General features: G+C 49.4%; 1 protein-coding gene across 1 annotated transcript; it reads right to left on the bottom strand.

Moving 5' to 3' along the window:
* Positions 1-18: 18 nt before the first annotated feature.
* Positions 19-21,717, bottom strand: TFIP11 (tuftelin interacting protein 11). The gene is made up of 13 exons (XM_057745459.1): positions 21,587-21,717; positions 19,749-19,966; positions 8,872-9,025; positions 8,404-8,560; positions 7,121-7,248; positions 6,582-6,734; positions 4,553-5,080; positions 4,325-4,431; positions 3,463-3,631; positions 2,837-3,080; positions 2,271-2,413; positions 1,690-1,855; positions 19-428 (listed from the first exon to the last, which is right to left on the bottom strand). The coding sequence occupies exons 2-13, from the start codon at positions 19,955-19,957 to the stop codon at positions 73-75; spliced, it is 2,514 nt and encodes an 837-aa protein (XP_057601442.1). The 5' UTR covers positions 19,958-19,966; positions 21,587-21,717; the 3' UTR covers positions 19-72.
* Between the last annotated feature and the right edge of the window lie 198 nt (positions 21,718-21,915).

The following is a 21,915-nucleotide window of genomic DNA, read 5'->3' as shown; positions in this document are numbered from 1 at the left end:
GAGCAGGAAGTATGTCAACTATGATTTAAAATACTATTTATTCACAAACCTGTCCCTGGCTGGCGCTGAGGTCTACTTGGCCATGTCAATCAGGCTCTGCAGGGAGGTGGGCACCCAGGTCTTCTCGCCCTGGACGAACACCACGCCCCGATCGATGTAGATGACGATGCGGCCGAAGGTGTACAGCTGCTTCCCTTCGTGCCGCTTCCCGATGACGGGCATGAAGACGATGTTGTGCTCCTCGGCCTTGGTCTCAATGAGGTCTTTAAAGTTCATGGGCACTGAGCTGGCGGCCACGCCAATGCCCCTCTGGGCCATGTTCTCGGCCTCTCGTCGCTCCTGCATGGCCTCGTACTGGAAGTCCTTCCTCCGCTCCGTGTGGGTGAGGTAGGCGATGTTCTCCCGCGCTCCGGGCTGCATGTAGGCACCTGGGAGACACAGAGGGAGGGGGTGAGGGACAGGTGTCCCAACACGACAGAAACTGAGACAGGGACTAGAGCTGGGTTTGTCACAGGCGCCGTCTCCTAAGGCCTCCTGGATAGCACTAAAGCAGACGAGCAAGCGCCTTTGGGAGGGGGGGAGTGTGGACAGCTGGCTGTTGTCACATAAAAAATTTCTGGTTAACACCTTAACCAGAGAGATGATTAAATATTCAACATAAGAATAAATCCCTTGCTGATATTTTATGGGCTGGAAAGCTTGATTCCGTTCCCTCCTTGCTAGAGTTTTCACCCCACACTTACCCAATGCAGCTTTTAAGGACCCTGAAAACATATGGCCTAGTTATATACCTGATACCTGGGGAGCTGAAACACAGATGTTGAAGGATAATGTAGGACCACAAATGGCTGGTGGTAACAGGGTACAGATGGGGTCAGGGTGGCTGAGCAAGAATGTCTAGAGTATGAAAACAGAGACAGCCCATTGATGTCCCTGGAAGGACCTGGGTAAGAAGACAGCATAAATAGATGCCTCATTAAACACAGTATAATCTATGAAGTCTAACTCGGTTTTCATGTAATAGGCTAAGTAGAGAGAATTAAAGGCTCAGGAAATAGAAATTACAATCCCAGCTGCCACTCTGTGGCTGTGTGACCTTACCTGTGAAACAGACTAGGCTCTGCAGTGGCCTTGGCTTTGAGATGTGAGCACAGGACTAGCTGAGTGGGCTCCCACACTCCTGACCTAGGCAGGGGGGCTTCCCTAGAGCCGAGCAGTCTGGGACTAGATAGTAAACGAACAGTCAGCTGCCCACTGCTGACACACCAAAGACACCACCCCAGAGTGCCATCCACAAACAGGAACTTGGTGCCCCTAGGTTCTCAATAAAACCTAGAAACAGGTAAGGAAAGGGGGCGAAGCAGCTCCTAAGTGTCAGACTGTCGGCCAGCTCCAGGCCATGAGCTGTCACCCTGGGGCGGGCCACACGAGGCAGACGCACCGAAGCGCCACGTAGCACGGCAGTTATGAAGGTGGGCGCTGGAGGGAGACCCAGCTCAAGTGAGTCTCCGTTCTCCCAGCCACACGAGGTGGCTAAATAACTGCGTGATGGTGTCTGCGGGGCCAGAGTCCGTGTCCTGGAGCCCACAGTGAGCCCACAGGTATCTGAAAACTCTAACGCTGTGTTATTTACGTGCTCAGCAATGTGGCGCTCAGGGCCGGGACCTCCAACATGGAACTCCCACTCACCGACATTGGAGGACACTGCCCTGTTCATGATGTCAAGCGCCTCGTTAAACTTGTCCTTGACGGATGGGTGGGCCAGCACTTGGTCTGAGAACATGGACTTCCAACCCAGGTACCACTTGGTGATCTCCTCATAATTCGGGCTGTTACTGAGCCAGGAGCACAGCACCTGCCAAAAGGGAACAAATAAGAAACCTGCATCCACAGCAACGAATGGGAGCCAAACTTCCAAAGGGGCCACTTGTTTGAGTCCTGGTCCTACAAGCTGGTGACACTTGCAGGGATCTTAGGGGGTCAGCTCAGTAGCTAAGTGCCCTGTGAGTAGCCTCTGTGCCTTGGCCTCCTACCTACATGATAGAGATGCCAGTCCTCACCCTACACGGCTGTTGTGAGGCGTGGGGCCAAACGTGCTTAGAACAGCACAGGGCACGTGTTCAATAAATGGTGCTGACTGCTGTTCCTGACTCGTTCCTGCCTTATTGTGTAGTTTCTTTTCATTGTGTGATTACAGCACTGTCACCTGACAGTTATCCAAGGCTCCAGCCACTCCTCCCTGTCCCCACCACACCCCCAACAAAGCGTACCTGAAGCCACTTGGGGAAGAAGTGCTTTTCGAGGAGCCCCACCAGGCTGGAGACAGAGATCATCCCTTCCCAGTCGATGACCCAATAGAAGGCGTCCATGTGCTGCTGGTGGGGGTTGATGACCAATTCCCCAAGGCACATCCCTGGAAGAGAAACCCAGTCTCCAGGGCAAAGCCACAGAGCAGCATCGTCACCAGACAATGTCAGCCTTTGATCTGCTTTTAAAGGTCAATGTTAAGCTCTCGACATGGCAATTCTTCAAAATTTTCTTCTCTAACCCAGAGGAGACAGCTCTATATTTAGAATCCAGTGTGACACCTGTGGCTGTACTGTCAGCAGAGGCCCACACCGGACAAACCAGGAGGCGGGCTGAGTCTGAGGTGGGCAGTGCAGGCAGAGGCCGGCTGAGGTTGCTATTCAGCCTCAGGGCACAAGGTGGCACCTCGTATGGGGAGAAATACCACGTGCTCAGAGCGCACAGGCCGTGTTTTTAGGAAGCACGATCATTAGCACTGGTCACAGGAACCAGAGCCACTGGACCTGGATGCGTTTCCCCATTTCCTTACCCAGCTTCGGCACTATGTTCTTGACCATGAATGCCTCCCAGGAGCCGGGGGTGAAGACGTCTTTCCAGGGCTGGAGGATGAGCTTGGCCGAAGAGTCGCTGGGGTGCCACTTCTGCAGGGCGCTGGCCAGCTTGCTGCGGATGGGGGAGTAGAGCGGCTCCAGGCGCGCCTGCATGAGGGGCAGCCACGGGTGGACCCACGAGTGGATGGGGACCGTGTCCGTCAGCGGGTTCCAGTTTTCCACCTGCAGGAGGAGCAGGGCAAGCACAGCAGTTCACACGGCCTGTGGCGCACACGATGCCCTGCGCTCTCCCGGCTGAGGTCCCTGTCCTTTGCACAGGTGTGGGGGACACGGTCTCCATTATGTTTCCCCCAACAGGGACACCAACCCACCAATATACCCATGCAGTCTGTGTTAAATCTCGGAAATGGCACGATTCTAATTTTATTAACGAGGTACATGAACTCCCTATTAAGGCGGCCTTTGGGGGAAAGTGCCGAGCAAAGGGCTGGCGTTCACGTTACAGAACAGCAGCTGTGTCGCTGAATTCCGAGAGCCCAGGTGTGTGAACAGCAGTGAGAGAACGGAGAGGAGTACTGAACGCGTTGCCCGGGACGGGCCCTACCTCCTTCTGCAGCTTGGGGAAGATGAGCTGGTCCAGGATGTTATCCAGAATCCACACGGGGATGATGTGCACCCAGCTGTCGAGGAAGTCCACCATCGGGTCACAGTTCCTCGGCTGCCACTGAGTGACGATGTTTCGAACAAAAGGCATCCAGACTTCCCATATCAGCCTACGCGAGAGAGGCAGAAGGCGGGCTGGCTAAACGCACCGACTGGTCTCCACGGGTAGGAAGCACACCGCCACCCACCACTAGAGTAAGGGTGACGACGGCAACAGCGGGGCAAGCCAGGCACAGGGAACCAGCAGGCCGGGCCGCGTGCTGGCCAGACGTGCGCCTGCCTTGGCTCTGTTCCCCCGCCGCCTGCTCGGCCTCGGAGCCTGTCTCCTCAGTCGTTCCTGCCTCCGTGGCAGGGCTGCTGTCAGGTCACAACCCCCACCCCCTCCACCACCACCAAGTGTTGCGTGCTTCCCCACCTGGAGCTCTATCTGCACAGCCGACGCCCTCATGCTTTGGGTCACAGCTTCAACGTCACCTCCTCTGAGACCTGTGCCTCCGCCCCGTCTTCCCCCCACAGGTGCACACACAGAGGTGGGCACCCTTTTCATTCTCTACTGCTGACCCCAGGCAGCAGCCTGGGTTTACCTGTCCACTCCCTCAGCTCCCCTTATTGGAGACAGCCCGCCCGCTGCACTCCCCGGGGAAGCCCAGCACGGAGCACAGACAGATCCTCCAGACCCGCGACAAGTGTAGGGTGAACTAATGAATGAATTTAAATTCCCAGAGCAGCGCCGCCACGTGGCGAGGGCTCATACAGGCAGTACCCCAGCTGTACCGGTCCCTCCCCATCCCCCGGGGGAGCACCTGTGGAAGGCGTCTGCCGAGAGGTCCTGCCCGCCGTGGGACAACAGCTGGTCGTTCTCCAGGAGGCTCTTCCACTTGGAGATGATCTCGGTGCCGTACGTACAGTCCTAGGGAGAAACGTGGCAGCTGAGATGTGCGCACTGAAGGCCCCCTTGCCCTCTGCACCGTCTCTCGTGCCCAGGCTGGCCCCACACGAGAGGCAGCACGGCGGCCTCCCCGCCCACTCACCTTGAGGGGGTCCCACTCCTTGAAGTAGTCCTTCATGAGCGGGTAGACAATGGCCACGGCCAGGTCCACGCGGTCAGACATCCTGTACTCCTCGTAGTACTTGTCCTGCAGGGTCTCGAAGATGCGGGCGCACTCGTCCAGAGTGAGGGGGTCGCTGCAGCCGGGCTGCAGGCGCCGCTCGCACTCCTCCACCAGCTCGAGGACCTTGCTCAGGTTGGAGATGACCCGCTCCTCGTGCTCCAGGACCTCGGACATCTTCCCCAGCTCGTGGGACAGGTTGACCACCGTGTCCCGCTCGTACTGTAGCTGCCGGTCGTTCTGGATGATCTCCTGCTCCGTGAGGTCGATGAGCAGCTGCAGGTTGTGCTCTAGCTCAGGCAGCGCGAAGCCGGGGGCCTTGGCCTCCTTGCCGGGCTGGGGCGGCTGCTGCGACTGCAGCGGGAGCCCGTCATCAGGGACATTGTGCTTGTGGCTGATCTGGCTGTAGCTGTAGTAGACCTTCTGCTCCCGGCCCGTCATGTCTATGACCTTGGAGAAGGCGGCAGAGGGTGTGCAGGTTAACACTCCACCGATGCTGCCCTGTTAGACACACACCTAAGCCCGGGGAAGGCGTGGCGCTAGGGGGAACGTGTAAAAACCACACCACTCGGCAGAGCTGGGGGAGGCCCGTGCTTCTCAAAGCGGGGCCTGCGCTGCACTAGACTGGAAGAGACTCCAGGAACAAAACAACCAGGTACAAACAAAACGGTGCTTGACTGGCTCTCTCTGGACGAGCCATATGGAGAAGTCTCTTTACGAAAACTGATGAAATACGAATGTGAACTACTTAGTTGAGATGAAAATCTGCTTTCATGGAAAAGTAGAGGCTATACTGATCAAAGCAGCCAATACAACAACATATACAATATGCGTGTGCTTTTGGCAAACAACACACATATTTAGACAAAAAAAGCTGAAGAATGTACATCACAGGTGTTAAAACTGCTCATTTATGGGAAGCAACATTTTAATTTTTTTGCCTTTATTTCCTAATTGTCTAAAATGTACTGCATACAGCTCTGTAATAAGTTTTAATTTAAAAACAACATGAAACATACAAAATCCACAAAGGCAACCAAAGAAATGAGCTGATGTCAATGTCTGAAGAAAACTGAGGAAATGAGAACATCACTACTTTGAGACAGAAGTTTCACCATCACTTGAGTAAGATCCCTGAACCACCTACATCAGAAACTTACCTGGGGAAAAATAACTAGGCCTCATCTAGAGCTCTGCCCTCAAAATCTCCAGCTGGGACCTAGACATCTGCACTTCTCACCCCAAATAACCTGACACACAACACCCTGATCTTTGAGAACCCCACTCGACTTTTGAGTTCTGTGACACACACACACACACACACACACACACACACTACAGCTCCTCCACCAACTTCAACAGACATCTGTCACCATTGTTCTCTGGCCAGTAGAGATAGTAACGGAAAAACCTCAGAGATTATCTGTATATAACAGTGGCTGAAACTCTGATCATCTTAAATGCAATGCTAGGATGCCCTGAGGGCCCACTCCCGGTCAGGGAATGAATTACTGCAAACTTCTCACCACTAGAGTCTTAAAGACCTTCTTATGCTTTAGCCTGGTGATTACACTTCTAGGAATCTATCTTTAAAAACTGTCTAAAACAAAGATAAGGCTTTATACACAAACTAACCTGCCCCAAAACAAACCAAACCAGAAATGTTAACAGTCTAGCAACAGAGAAACAGGAACATCATCAAGTTCACTGGCAGCAAGCTCCAGAAAGCACTCTCGCGCCGCAAGGCGCGCCTGGCACAGGGTGGGGATGACCACAAGCCCGAGTGTGAGTGCAGGGAACGGGCACAGGCGGCGACGCGCACGCACGCGTGCGCACACACACCCACAGGAACCTTACGAGCAAATGTTCGGTGACTACCCTGGTGTGCGGGATGACTTCCTGGGTGTCTTCCAAGCCCCCGTCCTGGACCAGGCGTCCACAGGCCCCGTACCTTGACCTGAGAGAGCTCCTTCTGGGGAGCGGTGAGCTTCTTGCTAATCCTGCCCTTGGCTTTCAGCTCTTCCACTGTCTTGTAAGAGTATTTGGGCTTCTTCTTGCTTCCGCTGGGATCTTTCCTCCACTGGCTCAGCTCCTTCTGAAATTCCTGAATCAGAGGGATATAGTCTGTCACAAGAAGAAAGGGCCACTTTTTAGCGCATGTGAGGCCACTGAGACTTTCACAAGGTTCTGCGCCAAGGGCCGGCCTGTGTAACCCTAAACCCATCCACGGACACTGCTTGACACCCACTCCCCACTTACAAACACTGAGACCCCTTCCCCACATGCCCAACCCTATCTTCTCCCTAGTACCTCCTGGCCCTAGTGCTCTTTCTAACCACACTGTGGTTACTTGCTTACTGCGTCCCTGTGCCCCAGGCTCCACACCTGTTCACCACGGACCTCCAGCATGGTAAGGGGTGCGTGGTGTGCAGCCAACCCCTGAATTCAGGCTGAACCAATCCAACCTAAAGGGCCCGTCTCCTGACTCACCTCCTCGGCTTCTTCTTCGGAGTCAACCACGGGGAAGTCTTGCAGGGACTGAGTGGTGCGCTCCGAGCCGTACGCCCCCACCGCGCCCTTCCCCTTTCTCTGCTTGGCTTCGATGGGGTTGATGATACCTGACAAATTTTAGCAAAAGAGAAACTTCCGGTCCCAGCAAGTGTACGTGAGCGAGCCGCTCAGGGAGACCACACCCCTCGTTCCTCACACCGGAGCACACGCCCCCCAGGAAGGAGAGCGTGCGTCTGCCCTCCCGACTGTGCCGTTCTGGGTGGCCAGAAGCGCCTGTGCTTTCATGCCGCCGCAGGACAGCGCTGACACCAGCTCATGTATGTCCTACAGAGTCCCATTTCCACTCGGATTCATTTTATTCGTGGATGGGAATATTCATTTATAACTGGAAACTGGCATAACAGAGCCAACACTTTGTCCTCTTGGAAGCCTAGTAACACGGGGAGGGCAGTGACTCAGACAATGTACTGATGCTGACGGAAGGGAGGTGACGCTGCCACTTAATAGGAAGCTTCGTCTATTCTATTCAGTAGCTCATCCCTCCTGCACTTGACTTGTTCTTGAACGTGTTTAAGCCTTGGAAATAAATGTTTTTCCTATAAAAAAGTTTACAAACAGGACTACAACATTTCAGTGAAGAACTGCCCCCACCACAAACGTCCCCCCACACTTCCTCCAGCTTGTACTGTTGAAATCCCAAATTAGAACAGCCCTCACTCTCATTCCAGGTCACCTTGTCCATCTTCACTGGAGTCCAGGGATTCTTCACACAGCTAATAGCTACCTGTCCTGCCCCTTTGTGAGCAGGGACCATGCACTCATGTGCCTTCAGCGCCCAGGAACATGCACATGAACAAGGAAATGGGCTGGTGTGGAGAAGGCTTCCAGAATAAGGCTGTGACTGCTGACTGGGGCAGGAGGACTCAGCTAAACCAATCACTGCCAAGCAAATCTAGAATTTAGGGAAAACTGTCTGATTTTTAAATACAGGCAACCAATTTGATTTTGTAGAAACACGGGCAGGCCGGAAACAAGTCTGTTTTCAGCCACCAGCCTGCAACCTGTTTTAACCCTAACCTCTCCCTCCTGCTGAAATAAGTATTTTATGTAACTTGAGCTTTGAGAAAGCATGGTAGCTTGGAGCACAACTGTCGTACTGGCAGAAAAGTGAAAAAGCAGAGAAAAGGCAAACCACTCCCCAACTGCTCTCTCAGCCTCTCCTGGCCACCCTCGTGTGAGACTGCAGGGTGGGGGTACCACACCTTGTGCGTTCTTCCCGAGGCCCCTTCCAGGGACATAGCCCATCTTCTGAAGAAGCTTCTGTCCAATTCCTTTTGTGTGTCTTTCCCAGCTGCCAAAATCCATGAAAGACTTGGTTCCTCCCGCAAAACCTTTCTGGCTGGGTTTAAAATTGCCACCCTGAAAAGAAGAAAAATCAAAAGAAGGGAAAACCTAAGAAAGCAAGCTTGGCTGATGGGAATGTGGCGTGGCAGTTCCAGGGCGTCATGAAAAGTATCCTGTTGTACAAACCAGACATATCTGTGACGTGTCTCAGGAAAGAGAAGAGACTGCACCGCACACGTCACCCCTCGGGGAAACCTGCCCCCACAGGGAGAGACCCACACAACCTGCCCCCAGCTGAACCCCACCCCCACCCCGAGCAGATGCCTGGGCCACAGTGACCCTCCAGGGGTATTACTAAGGTCACGACCCTTCAATAAAGATGCTACCGTTTTTAACTTCTTTGGTCCGAAATCCTTAGGAAATTCATCCTGCTTAACAGGTTTCTCTTCATCATCGGAGTCTTCCAGCTCCGCCTCTTCTGCAGCCCCTTTCTTGAGCCCCGCGCTGATGAAGTTGACTGGCGCTGAGTAGTCACGGGCCCTGCAGGCAAACACGAGGCCCCACGGGGTCCGTAAGAACTCTGCACCATCCCTTGTAGATGCAGCCATCCCTTGCATACTCTCTGTAGCCTTGCACACGTGCTTGCTTGCTGGCCAGAGACTTCCTCAGGGTGGAGCTCATGGGATCCATTTTAAAAGAGCAACACATTGACTCGTATCAGAAGGGCCCCAGATCTGGTTCCCGGTAATCACATTTGACGTTTTTACCTGGTGTGTTCAAGTCAACTGTGTGGCTTAAGAGTTACCAATATCCACGTAGAGTTGACTAAAAACTGTAACTGTGATTGCCCACCTTTCCTTTTACATTACTTTGAAAAGCATTTGTGACACTGAGTCAATTAATGGCAGCGTGGAAGGACGTGGAGCTCCCCCTCCCCATAAATACGCTGAGAATACACACACAAACAGAACAGTCCTCAGAGAACACCTGCTGAACACTAGCAGAGGACCCTGGACACCAGCAAGGACAAGAAAGATCTCCGTGCAACCAGGTGGGATGAAAGAAAGATGGGGGGGGGGGGGGGGGGGAGGCGGGCAGGAAGCAGGACGGGACCTGCACCCTGGGCGGGAGCTGCAGAAGATAGGTTCCTGCACCCAGAGAGGCCCCCATCACCAGCACGGACATCAGCTGGGACCGAAAAGGAGCTTTGGAGGCTCAGAGGAGAGCACAGCAGCCGGTCTGTGGCAAGCAGGAGAGAGTGAGAACTACGCGGATGGTCTGGGCCACCCCAGCCTGAGGCCTGTGTCTGCTGCTACAGGCAGGGACTAGGTGCCGGAAAGGGGGGTTTAAAGAACAGACCCGGGAAGAGGACTCTGTTGGCTGCGAGGAGACAGCCGATGGGGGTGGGCGTGTGGAGCTCCGCAACCAGGAATGTTGGAGGAAGCCCAGGCCACCACGGAAGCAAAGTGCCATTTTAAAGTGGCCTGCGAAGGGCGGGGCCCCCACTGCAGCTTCTTCCCCCAGGCACCGGCACCCACCTCCCCGGGCCCTAGGAGGGGCTCCCGCCTAGGCAGTCTGCTCGCCCCTAGGCAGTCTGCTCGCCCCTAGGCAGTCTGCTCGCCCCTAGGCAGTCTGCTCGCCCCTAGGCAGTCTGCTCGCCCCTAGGCAGTCTGCTCGCCCCTAGGCAGTCTGCTCGCCCCTAGGCAGTCTGCTCGCCCCTAGGCAGTCTGCTCGCCCCTAGGCAGTCTGCTCGCCCCTAGGCAGTCTGCTCGCCCCTAGGCAGTCTGCTCGCCCCTAGGCAGTCTGCTCGCCCCTAGGCAGTCTGCTCGCCCCGACGGCTGGGCCGCCTCTCCTGCAGCCAGCTCATGTGCTCCAGGAGCTTCAGGAGCAGATGCCTGGTGGGAGGCCCACACGCAGAGGTGGGGCTGAAACCACAGCCGAGCCCCAGGGGCCCTGCAACTAAGGAAGAAGAGCTGAAATCTCTCCTCGCAACTGTGCAAACTGCGGCTTTACAGCCCTGCTGCCGGCTTTAGAAATTCAGCTCCTGCTGGACATCCGAACGCACGCGTGCTCCCGCAGCTGAAACGGGTCTGGCTTTAGCAACGGTCAGCTTTACAGGTACAGACACGCAGGGGCGGGGCCACGCCAGAATCTGAGCTGCCCCCGTGGCTCCCACAGCAGGTCCAGGTGCACGACCACTGCAGCCCTGGGACCTGACTTTAGTGCATCTGCGCTGGTGGCCTGGTGCAAACAACGCCCGAGGGTCACCAGGGCCAACGGCCAGCACACCCACAGTTGAGGTGGGACCGAGGGCGGTGCCAACAACAGTGTACTTTGTGAGTCCACACAACGGGGGCAACGTGACACAACAGAGCACATTCACAGGTGAACAGCGCCGATGGAGGACTACTCAGTGGCTTCTCTCCCAGTGGGAGTGCTCCCATCCCACCTACCTCACACCACAGATGAGGAGCAGCTCAGAAACAGATCTGGGGCGTCTACAACAACTAGGGAGCAGACTCTGCCCCTGACAAGGCAGTGACAGCAACGGAGCAAAGAAGAGGCCTTGCTCAATATCCAGTGCAGGCTCTGGTCACCACAACATCAGTCACACCACCTATGAAGGGGTAACAGCCCGCGTACACTGGGGCAAGAGGTGGCGGACATCTGCACTAAAAACAGCACTCGCACCAAAGATATTAAACCCACGCAGGCCACATGGGGACGTTCCCACATAAAAATAGCCTCCAAGGCATCAGGAAGAGGAACTCCTGGAGCACTTGGCTTTGAAGGTCAGCAGGGCCTGAGTGCAGGAGCTCCAAAGGGCTGGGGAAACAGAGACTCCACTTTTGGAGGGCACACACAATGTCTCACGTGCACTGGGACCCAGCACAAAGCAGTACCTCCACAGGAACCTGGGCTAGACCTACCTACAGGTCTTGGAGGGTCTCCTGGGAGGCAGGGGTCAGCTGTGGCTCCCTGTGGGGGCAAGGACCCTGGTGGCGGAGGCCCCAGGGAATATTGGTTGGCATGAGCTCTCCTGGAGGTCCCCATTTTGGCACCAAGACCTGGCGCCACCCAGCAGCCTGCATGCAGGCTCCAGTGCTGGAATGCCCCAGTCCAAACTACCAGCAGATAGGAACACAGCCTCACCCATCAGCAGAGAGGCTGCCTAAAGCTGCACTGAGCTGAAAGCCACCTCTAAACACACCCCCTGACACAGCCCTCCCCACTGGAGGGACAAGACCCAGCTCCACCCACCAGAGGGCAGGCATCAGTCCCTCCCACCAGGAAGCCTGCACAAGCCCCTGGACCAACCTCACCCACCAGGGGGCAGACACCAGAAGCGAGAGGAGGCACAATCCTGCAGCCTATGGAAAGCAGACCACAAACACAGAAAGCCAGACGAAACGAGATGACAGGGAAACGTTTCGGACGAAGAAACAAGATAAAAACCCACAAGAACAACTACATGAAGGTGAGATAGGCAATCCACCTGAAAAAGAATTCAGGGGAATGATGGTAAAGATGATCCAAAGTCTTGGAAAAAGAATGTTGGCACAGACCAAGAAGATACAAGAAATGTTTAGTAAAGAGCTAGAAGCTGTAAAGAACAGAGAGGAACAATACAACTGAAATGAAGAATACACTGGGAGGGGTCAACGGCAGGATAACTGAGGCAGGAGAGTGGATACCTGAGCTGGAAGACAGAGTGGTGGAAGTCACTGCCACAGGACAGAATGAAGAAAAAAGAATGAAAGGAAATGAGAACACTCTCAGGGACAACATCAAATGCACCAACATCTGCATTACAGAGGTCCCAGAAGGAGAAGAGACAGAGAAAGGGCCTGAGAAAATATCTGAAGAGATTATAGCCAAAAACTTCCCTAATATGAGAAAGGAAACACTCAAGTCCAGGAAACACAGAGAGTCCCATACAGGATAAACCCAAGGAGGAACAGGCCAAGACACACTAATCAAACTGACAAAAATGAAATACAAGCAAAATATATAAAAAGCAACAAAGGAAAAGCAACAGATAACAAGGGAATCCCCATAAGGTTATCAGCTGATTTTTCAGCAGAAACTCTGTAGGCCAGAAGGGAGTGGCACGATATATTTAAAGCAACGAAAGGGAAAAAAACCCTACAATCAAGAATACTCTACCCAGCAAGGCTCTTGTTCAGATTCGACAGAGAAATCAAAAGCTTTACAGACAAGCAAAAGCTGAGAGAATTCAGTACCACCAAACCAGCTTTACAACAAATGTTAAAGGAACTTCTCCAGGCAGAAAAGAAAAGGCCACAAACAGAAGCAAGAAAATTATGAATGGGAACGCTCACCATACAGTAGAGGAAGGAAATCATCCACACACAAATATGATACCAAAACCAGCAACCATGAGAAGAGGAGAGTACAAGTGCAGGAAATGGGAAATGCATCTGAAATTAAGAGACCAGCAACTTAAAATAACCATGTGTGTGTGTATACATGTGTATATGTATATGTGTCTATGTATATGTACATATACACACACATATATTTTCTCAAAACCTCATGGGAACTGCAAACCACAAAACTACGATACACACACAAAAAAAGAAAAAGCAATCCAAACACAACACTAAGGATCGTCATCAAAGCACAAGAGAAGAAAAAAGAAGGGAAGAAAAAAGACCTACAAAAACAAACCTAAAACAATTTTTAAAAAAGGCACTAAGAACCTACATATCAATAATTACCTTAAATGCAAATGGATTAAATGCTCAAACCAAAAGACAAAGACTGGCAGTATGGATACAAAAATAAGACCCATAAATGTGCTGTCTACAAGAGACTATTTCAGATCTAAGGACACATACAGCCTGAAAGTGAGGGGATGGAAAAAGGTATTCCATTCAAATGGAAATCAAAAGAAAGCTGGAGTAGCAATACTCATATCAGACAAATTAGAATTTAAAATAAACACTGTTACAAGAGACAAGGAAGGGCACTACACAGTGATCAAGGGATCCATTCAAGAAGAAGATATAACAATTGTAAATACATATGCACCCTACATAGGAGCACCTTACTATATAAGGCAAACATACATATATATATAGGGCTAACAGCCATAAAAGGAGAAATCAACGATGACACAATAATAGTGGGGGACTTTAAACCCCACCTTCATCAGTGGACAGATCATTCAGACAGAAAATCAATACAGAAACACAGGCCTTATATGACACATTAGATGAGATGGACTTTATTGGTATTTATAAAGCATTCCATCCAAAAGCAGCAGAATACACATTCTTCTCAAGTGCACATGCAACTTTCTCCAGCACTGCTCACATGCTGGACCACAAAGCAAACCTCAGTAAATTTAAGAAAACTGAAATCATATCAAGCATCTTTTCTGACCACAACAGAGATTAGAAATCTACTACAAGAAAAAGAAACTGTAAAAAACACAAACATATAGAGGCTAAACAATATGCTACTAAGCAACCGAAGGATCACTGAAGAAATCAGAGAGGAAATCAAAAAATACCTAGAGACAAATGACAACAAAAACATGACAACCCAAAACCTATGGAATGCAGCAAAAACAGTCCTAAGAGAGAAGTTTATAGCAACACAATTTTACCTCAAGAAACAAAAATCTCAAATAATCAACCTAACCTTACACCTAAAGCAACTAGAGAAAGAACAAACAAAACCCAAAGTTAGCAGGAGGAAAGAAATTATTAAAATCAGAGCAGAAATACATGAAACAGAGACAAAGACAACAATAGAAAAGAGCCATGAAACTAAAAGCTGGTTCTTTGAAAAGATAAACAAAATTGAAAAACCGTTAGCCAGACAGCAAGGAAAAAAAGGGAGAGGGCTCAAATCAGTAAAATTAGAAATTAAAAAGGAGAAGTTACGACGGCCACCAGAGAAATACAAAGGATCATAAGAGACTGCTACAAGCAACTATATGCCAATAAAACCTAGAAGAAAAGGACAAATTTTTAGAAAGGTACAGTCTCCCAACAGTGAACTAGGAAGAAACAGAAAATATGAACAGACCAATCAGAAGTACTGAAATTAAAACTGTGATTAAAAAATTCCCAACCAACAAAAGTCAGGACCAGATGGCTTCAAAGGCGAATTCTATCAAACATTTAGAGAAGAGTTAACATCTATCCTTCTGAAACTATTCCAAAAACGTGCAGAGGAAGGAACACTCCCAAACTCATTCTATGAGGCCACCATCACCCTGATATCAAAACCAGACAAAAGGGCTTTCCTGATGGCGCAGTGGTTAAGAATCTGCCTTCCAATGCAGGGGACACCAGTTCGAGCCCTGGGTCAGGAAGATCCCACATGCCACGAAGCAACTAAGCCCGTGTGCCACAACTACTGAGCCTGCACTGTAGAGCCTGCGAGCCACAACTATTGAAGGCCACGTGCCTAGAGCCTGTGCTCCCCAACAAGAGAAGCTACGAAAAGCCCTTGCACTGCAATGAAGAGTAGCCCCCGCTCTCCACAACCAGAGAAAGCCCGTGCGCAGCAACAGAAGACCCAACGCAGCCAAAAATAAACAAACAAATAAATAATAAATAAATCTTAAAAAAAAAAAGACAAAAATATCACACACAAAAAGAAAATTACAGGCCAGTATCACTGATGAACATAGATGCAAAAATCCCCAACAAAGTACTAGGAAACCGAATTGAACAATATATTAAAAGGATCATACACTATGATCAAGGGGGATTTATCCCAGGGACACAAGGATTCTTCAGTATCCACATATCAACCAGTGTGACCACCATACCAACACACTGAAGAACAACCATACGATCATCTCAAGAGACGCAGAAACAGCTTCTGACAAAAGTCAACATCCATTTATTTTATTTTTTTTAAGGTTGTCTTTGGATTTATGCATTGGTTTTAATTTTCTTCCCTATAGCTTTTTTTTTAAAGAACTTTTATTGAGATATAATTGACATACAAAAAACTGCATATATTTAAAGTGTACAATTTGATATTTTGTTTCTTATTAGTAAGGTATATATGGCAATCCCAATCTCCCAATTCATCCCCGGCCCCCTGCTTTCCCCACTTGGTTGTCCATATCTTTGTTCTCTACATCTGTCAACAACCATTTATGATAAAATAAAAATAAACAAATAAAAATTCTCCAGAAAGCGGGCATAGAGGGAACATACTTCAACATAATAAAAGCCATGTGTGACAAACCTACAGCTAACATCATACTCAATGGTGAAAAAAGCTGGAAGCATTCCCTCCAAGATCAGGAACAAGACAAGGATGTCCACTCTTTGACACTTTTATTCAACATAGTTTTGGAAGTCCTAGCCATGGCAATCACAGAAGAAATAAAAGGAATCCAACTTGGAAAAGAAGAAGTGAAACTGTCACTGTTTGCAGGTGACATGATACTATACATAGAAAACCCTAAAGACGCCACCAGAAAACTACTACAGCTCATCCACGAACCTGGTAAAGTTACAGGATAAAAAATTAATACAAAGAAATCTGTTGCATCCCTATACACTAACAAAAGAGCAGGAAGAGAAATTAACCCCATTTACCATCACATCAAAAAGAAAAAAATACCTAGGAATAAACCTACCAAAAGACCTGTACTCCAAAAACTTTAAGACACTGATGAAAGAAATCAAAGATGACCCAAACAGATGTAAAGATATACCATGTTTTTGAATTGGAAGAATCAATACTGTCAAAGTGAATACACTACCCAAGGCAATCTACAGATTCAGTGCAATCCCTATCAAATTACCAATGGCATTTTTCACAGAACTAAAAAAAAAATTTTACAATCAGTATGGAAACATAAAAGACCCCGAATAGCCAAAGCAGTCTTGAGAAAGAAAAAGGGAGCTGGAGGAATCAGGCTCCCTGACTTCAGAACATACTACGAAGCGATAGTCATCAAAAGTATGGTGCTGGCACAGAACCACAAACACAGATCAATGGAACAGGATAGAAAGCCCAGAGATAAACCCACACACCTATGGTCAATTAAACTACAACAAACGAGGCAAGACTATACAGCAGGGAAAAGACAGTGTCTTCAATAAATGGTGCTGGGAAAATTGGACAGCTACATGTAAAAGAATGAGATTAGTACATTCTTTAACACCATACACAAAAATAAACTCAAAATGGATTAAAGACCTAAATGTAAGGCCTGATATTATAAAACTCTTAGAGGAAAACACAGGCAGAACACTCTATGACGTAAATCGCAGCAGTATCTTTTTCAATCCTCCTCTTAGAGTAATGGAAATACAAACAAAAATAAACAAATGGGACCCAATTAAACTCAACAGTTTTTGCACAGCAAAGGAAACCATAAACAAAATGAAAAGACAACCCACAGAATGGGAGAAAATATTTGCAAGCGATGGGACCAACAAGGGATTAATCTCCAAAATCTACAAACAGTTCATCCAGCTCAATATCAAAAACAAACAACCCAATCTAAAAATGGGCAGAAGACCTAAAAAGACACTTCTCCAAAGATGACATATAAATGGCCAAAAGGCAATTGAAAAGATGCCCAACATGGCTATTAGAGAAATGCAAATCAAAACTACAATGAGGTACCACCTCACACCAATCAGAACAGCCATCATCAAAAAATCTACAAACAACAAGTCCTGGAGAGAGTGTGGACAGAAGGGAATCCTCCTACCCTGTTGGTAGGAATGTAAATTGGTGCAGCCACTTTGAAGAACAGTATGGATGTTCCTTAAAAAACTAAAGATGGAGCTACCATATGACCCGGCAACCCCATTCATGGGCATATATCGGGGAAAACCATAATTTGAAAAGTTATGTGTACCCCGATGTTCACTACAGCACTATTCACAGCAGCCAAGACATGGAAACAACCTAAATGCCCATCAACAGAGGAATGGATAAAGAAGATGTGGTACCCATACACAATGGAATATTAATCAGCCATTAAAAATAACGAAACAATGCCATTTGCGGCAACATGGATGGACCTAGAGAGTATCATATTAAGTGAATGTTTTAGTCAAAGACAAATATCATATATCACTTATATGTGGAATCTAATTTTTTTTTAAATGAGACAAATGACCTTATTTCCAAAACAGAAACAGACTCACAGATCTCAAAATCAAACTGTGGTTACCAAAGGGGAAATGCGGGGGAAAAGGATAAATTAGGAGACTGGGATTAACATATACACATTACTATATATAAAATAGATGACTGATAAGGACCTACAGTGTAGCACAGAGAACTTTACTCAATATTCTGTAATGACCTATAGGGAAAAGAATATGAAAAAGGAGATATATATATATACATTTGTGTGTGTGTGTGTGTCTGTCTGTGTGTATTAACTGATTCACTTTCCTGTACACCTAAAACTAACACAACACTGTAAATCTACTATACTCCAATTAAAAAAAAAAGCATTTGTTTCACACTATTTCAAGTACAAAAACCAAACAAGAAAAGACATTCTCATAAATCAAAATCATAAATAAATAAAATACATTGAGAGATTATATGTATGGAAAGTATATTATTTATTATTTCAATCAGATTTCTAAAAAATCTCAGGTCCATTAAATTCATTTGTTTATGAAAACTAAAATACCTAAAAGGGACCTCCCTAGTGGTCCAGTGGCTAAGACTCTGCAATCCCAATGCAAAGGGCCCAGGTTCAATCCCTGGTCAGGGAACTAGATCCTACGTGCTGCAACTAAGAGGTGGCATGCCAAAACTAAACTTCACTCATGCTGCAACTAAAAAGATCCTGTGTGCTACAACTAATACCCAGTGCAGCCACATAAAGAAATAAATAAAAATAAAAATTTAAAATAAACAAATAAAATACCTAAGAAATTAACCCTGTGAGATGGAAAGTCTTGATTTTAACCCTGACTGCCTCAGGAACAGTACTTACAGTAAGTCCTTAGCCACAGTTCCCTTTTGTATGAACTGGAGCTGACAGCTCTGTATTGTGTGGTTAGAGAGAGAAAAGAATCCAATGAAAAACCCCAGGAATACTGCAAAATAAGGCGGCGCTTTATAAAATGACTAACCTAGTAAATAAACATCCCCATGGCAGCAATAAAATTCAGAGAATTTTTTCCTAAGAGATGCAGTGTAAGAGCCCAACTCTAGAGTCAGACAGGCCCAGACTCTAACAGCTTAGCTGCACAACTTTTGGCTGCTATTTCTTAATCTGTAAAATGGGATGATAATAATGGTACCTTTCTCCTAAGGTCCATGAGACCAGGCCTGTGGAGAACCCATAGATTGTGGCTGCTGTTATCACCTTATGATCATGCAGTTCTTGACCCCTGACCTACTCATCGTCCACTGTTAGATTTCTTGCCAGATGAAAAGATGAACTGATCTCTGCTTTCTCCCAAGCTTCCTTTGTGAAAAATGTACAGTCTCAATGCGCTGGAGCCTCCAGGCCCTAGCTGGGGACAGGGGGACAAACCCGAATCTACTACATACTCTAGTCAAGCAAGTTGCAGCCAACACACACACAACTTCACAGCAAGGAGGAGGCTTTCAGCTGAATCCTCACCCCCGTGCCGCCATCCTAGCCCAGGTCTCCACCAGCTCTGCTGGGACCACTGCCTGGGCCTCCTCACAGAGCCCCTTCTTCCACAGTGGCTCCACGCCAACTTTGCACATAAGCAAAAGGGTCTTCTCTACATGCCCCCTCCCCTCACGTCACACCCTCTCTACACAGGCCCACGGCCTCTTCTCAAACTACACTCCCCACACTCTCCCCACTCTCTCCCCACTCTAGCCCATGACACCTCTCGTATCCTCATGGATGCCCTGCTGCCTCCCATCAAGGGCCTCTGCCTACTCGTGCCTCCCCTACCACCCAATCTTCCCTGACCTCCCAGAATAGGTCAAACACCCTAAAATGTGTCCCCGCCCCCAGGTCCTAAATCAGTTACCAACTTCCATTGTGTGAACCTGTCTCCACCCATTAGCGTCTGGGCTCCTGGAAGGCAAGGACTAGGTCTGCGGCACAAGGCTTAATATACATAATTGCTCACTTAACACCCACTGATGATCAGTCAGTGAGAGAGCAGCGCTCTAACCTACAGAGCAACTGGGCTCTGCAGCTGATGTCACAGCTAAGGGGCTCAGTGAGGCCGGGAGAGAAATGTACTTAGGGGGGTAGCTCCCCAACTCCTGGGGAAGCAGTCTGTGCCAGCCATACCGTTTGCCTCCAAAGCTGGGCCTCTCTTCATCCGAGTCTCGCTCTGCCCACACTCCGTAGGTGGCCTCTTCCTTGGTCTGCCAGTGGCGCTGCCGGTTGGGGTTGAATTCATTCTGGAGATCCCAGTCGGTGATCTCAAAGTTCTCCCGCTCGTCCTCGTCATCATCCATGTGGCCTTCCCCGTCCCGGTACAAGTGGGACAGTGACATAGCCTGTCACTAAAAGAAGGGATAAAAAAAGGTTATCGTCTGTCACAAGTCCTGGCAGCAGAAGCAGAAGGCTTCCCTGTGAGGTCCTACTCCTTGCTGCCTTCAGAACTTCCTCCAAACTAAAATTCACTAAAACCATTGTTACCATTCAATAAAGCAGACACTAAAAACATAATTTTAGAAAATAGGTACGAAAACCAGTGGAACAAGAGACCAGTCCCAACAGTCCATGTGATTCTTAGGCATGTATCTGTCAATGTCGTGAACCATCACACACACCCACATACACACGAACCACATAAAAACAACTAAGTATGTTATTCTATGTATTATTGCCTCAGAAATTAGGTAGACATCTTCCTGGAGCCTGGATTTTATTTTTTTCTACTGTTGAGTGTATAGTTTCATCTGTACCTTTAACAGTCACAGCAAAGTGATTTTTTTAGAAGATACTTTCTGAAACACATAATTTGATGAGACCCTCATCGAATGAGACTTAGCTTTCCTCCCCAAACACAAACCTCTTCTGAGGCGCCAGAAGGCGGTAGTAACTATGGACACTACCTTAACAGTACACATCTGTGAACTGCAATGCAGAAATCAACTCAGGGGTAGCTGGGGGATGAGATTCAGATGCCTCTTAAGTGGATTAACTACAGTGCTAACTTTAGAGAATGGCGTAAGGCAGATTCAATGAGATGGTGCTTTAAAAACAGGGAGCTCACAATAAGCTGCAAGGAATAGCTTGTTACCGAAGCCCCATGATTAGGTTCACCGCCTTTCTCATTATTGATTGGATCAGGGATTGAGCCGAGCAAAGTGACTGTGAAACCAGGTGCTAAAATCACAGCCCGAGTTCAAATCCCCACTCTACCAGGTACTCAGTGTATGAGTATTAAATGAAGACCAAGTGCCAAGCACGGGGCACCACACGGCAATACGTTCACTACGTGGCAGCGCTGTGATTCCCGTCTAGCAGCTGCTGCAAGCAGCCTTCAGGGACAGGGAGCTGGCTACTTCCACAGGCGGTGTCAAACTCCGGCCAGCTGTTTGAAAGTTTTCCCAGCTTACGCTGCTCCCTGGTGCACCGGGTGGGGGCTGCCAGCCCCAACCTGATCCAGGCGCGCAAAGAGGGTAAATATTCTCAGAGGAGGCGGGGAGTCCCAGATACATGGGAGTCGCTAACACCGCTGCGTCCCTGGGCACAGGGACTGGTAATAACCACAGCGTTGCCACGAGCCAGAGTCCCCAGGAGGTGCTAAGCCCTTGCTGGACGCTTCAGGCCGATAACCTAATGTAGGCGTCAAGACACTTCTACGAGGGAGGTACTACTAGCGCCTTCAAGCTTCAGATTAGGTAAAACGAGGCTGAGAAGTTAAACAACTCGCCCTAGGCTCCATGGCTGGCGGGGCGCGAAACCAGGTGGGCCTGAAGCCAGGGCTCGGGCGCCTCCCTGCCGAGCAGTCCAGACCCCGCGGTGGAGGCTCGGGGCGGAACTCGGCCTAGGTCCCGACTGCCCGGTGACCCCGAGAGGCCCCGCTCCTCGCCCTGCTAAAGGGAAGCGCAACCGGCGAGCCCGAGCCCCCTCTCCCACGGACACGGACTCCCCCACGACCCCTGCCCACTCACCCCTCTCCGGCTCAGCGTAGCAAACACAGCTGCCCGCTCCGCGCAACAAGCGCGCCGCTCGGGGGCCGGAACCCGGAAGTACCGGAACAGGCGCGCCGGAAGTGATATTTCTCGACAGCGGAAACGTCGCGCCGGTTGCCATGGCAGCAACGGAACGCTAGGGCGGCTTTGGCTCTAGAGCGGCTGAGCTGCTAGGGAGGGTTTTCAGGGCCCGGAATGGCTGAGGGCTGATGTTCCTGTCGCGCCCGTTTCGTGGCGGCGCCCAGCCAGTGGTGACGGGTGTGGACGTCGTCGAGCCACCCTGGCCTAGGGAGACTTCTTTGTCAGCC

Source organism: Hippopotamus amphibius, chromosome 8 (genome assembly GCF_030028045.1).
Source record: "Hippopotamus amphibius kiboko isolate mHipAmp2 chromosome 8, mHipAmp2.hap2, whole genome shotgun sequence".
In the NCBI taxonomy this organism is placed as follows: domain Eukaryota; kingdom Metazoa; phylum Chordata; class Mammalia; order Artiodactyla; family Hippopotamidae; genus Hippopotamus; species Hippopotamus amphibius.
This window is presented reverse-complemented; position numbering and strand designations above follow the sequence as displayed.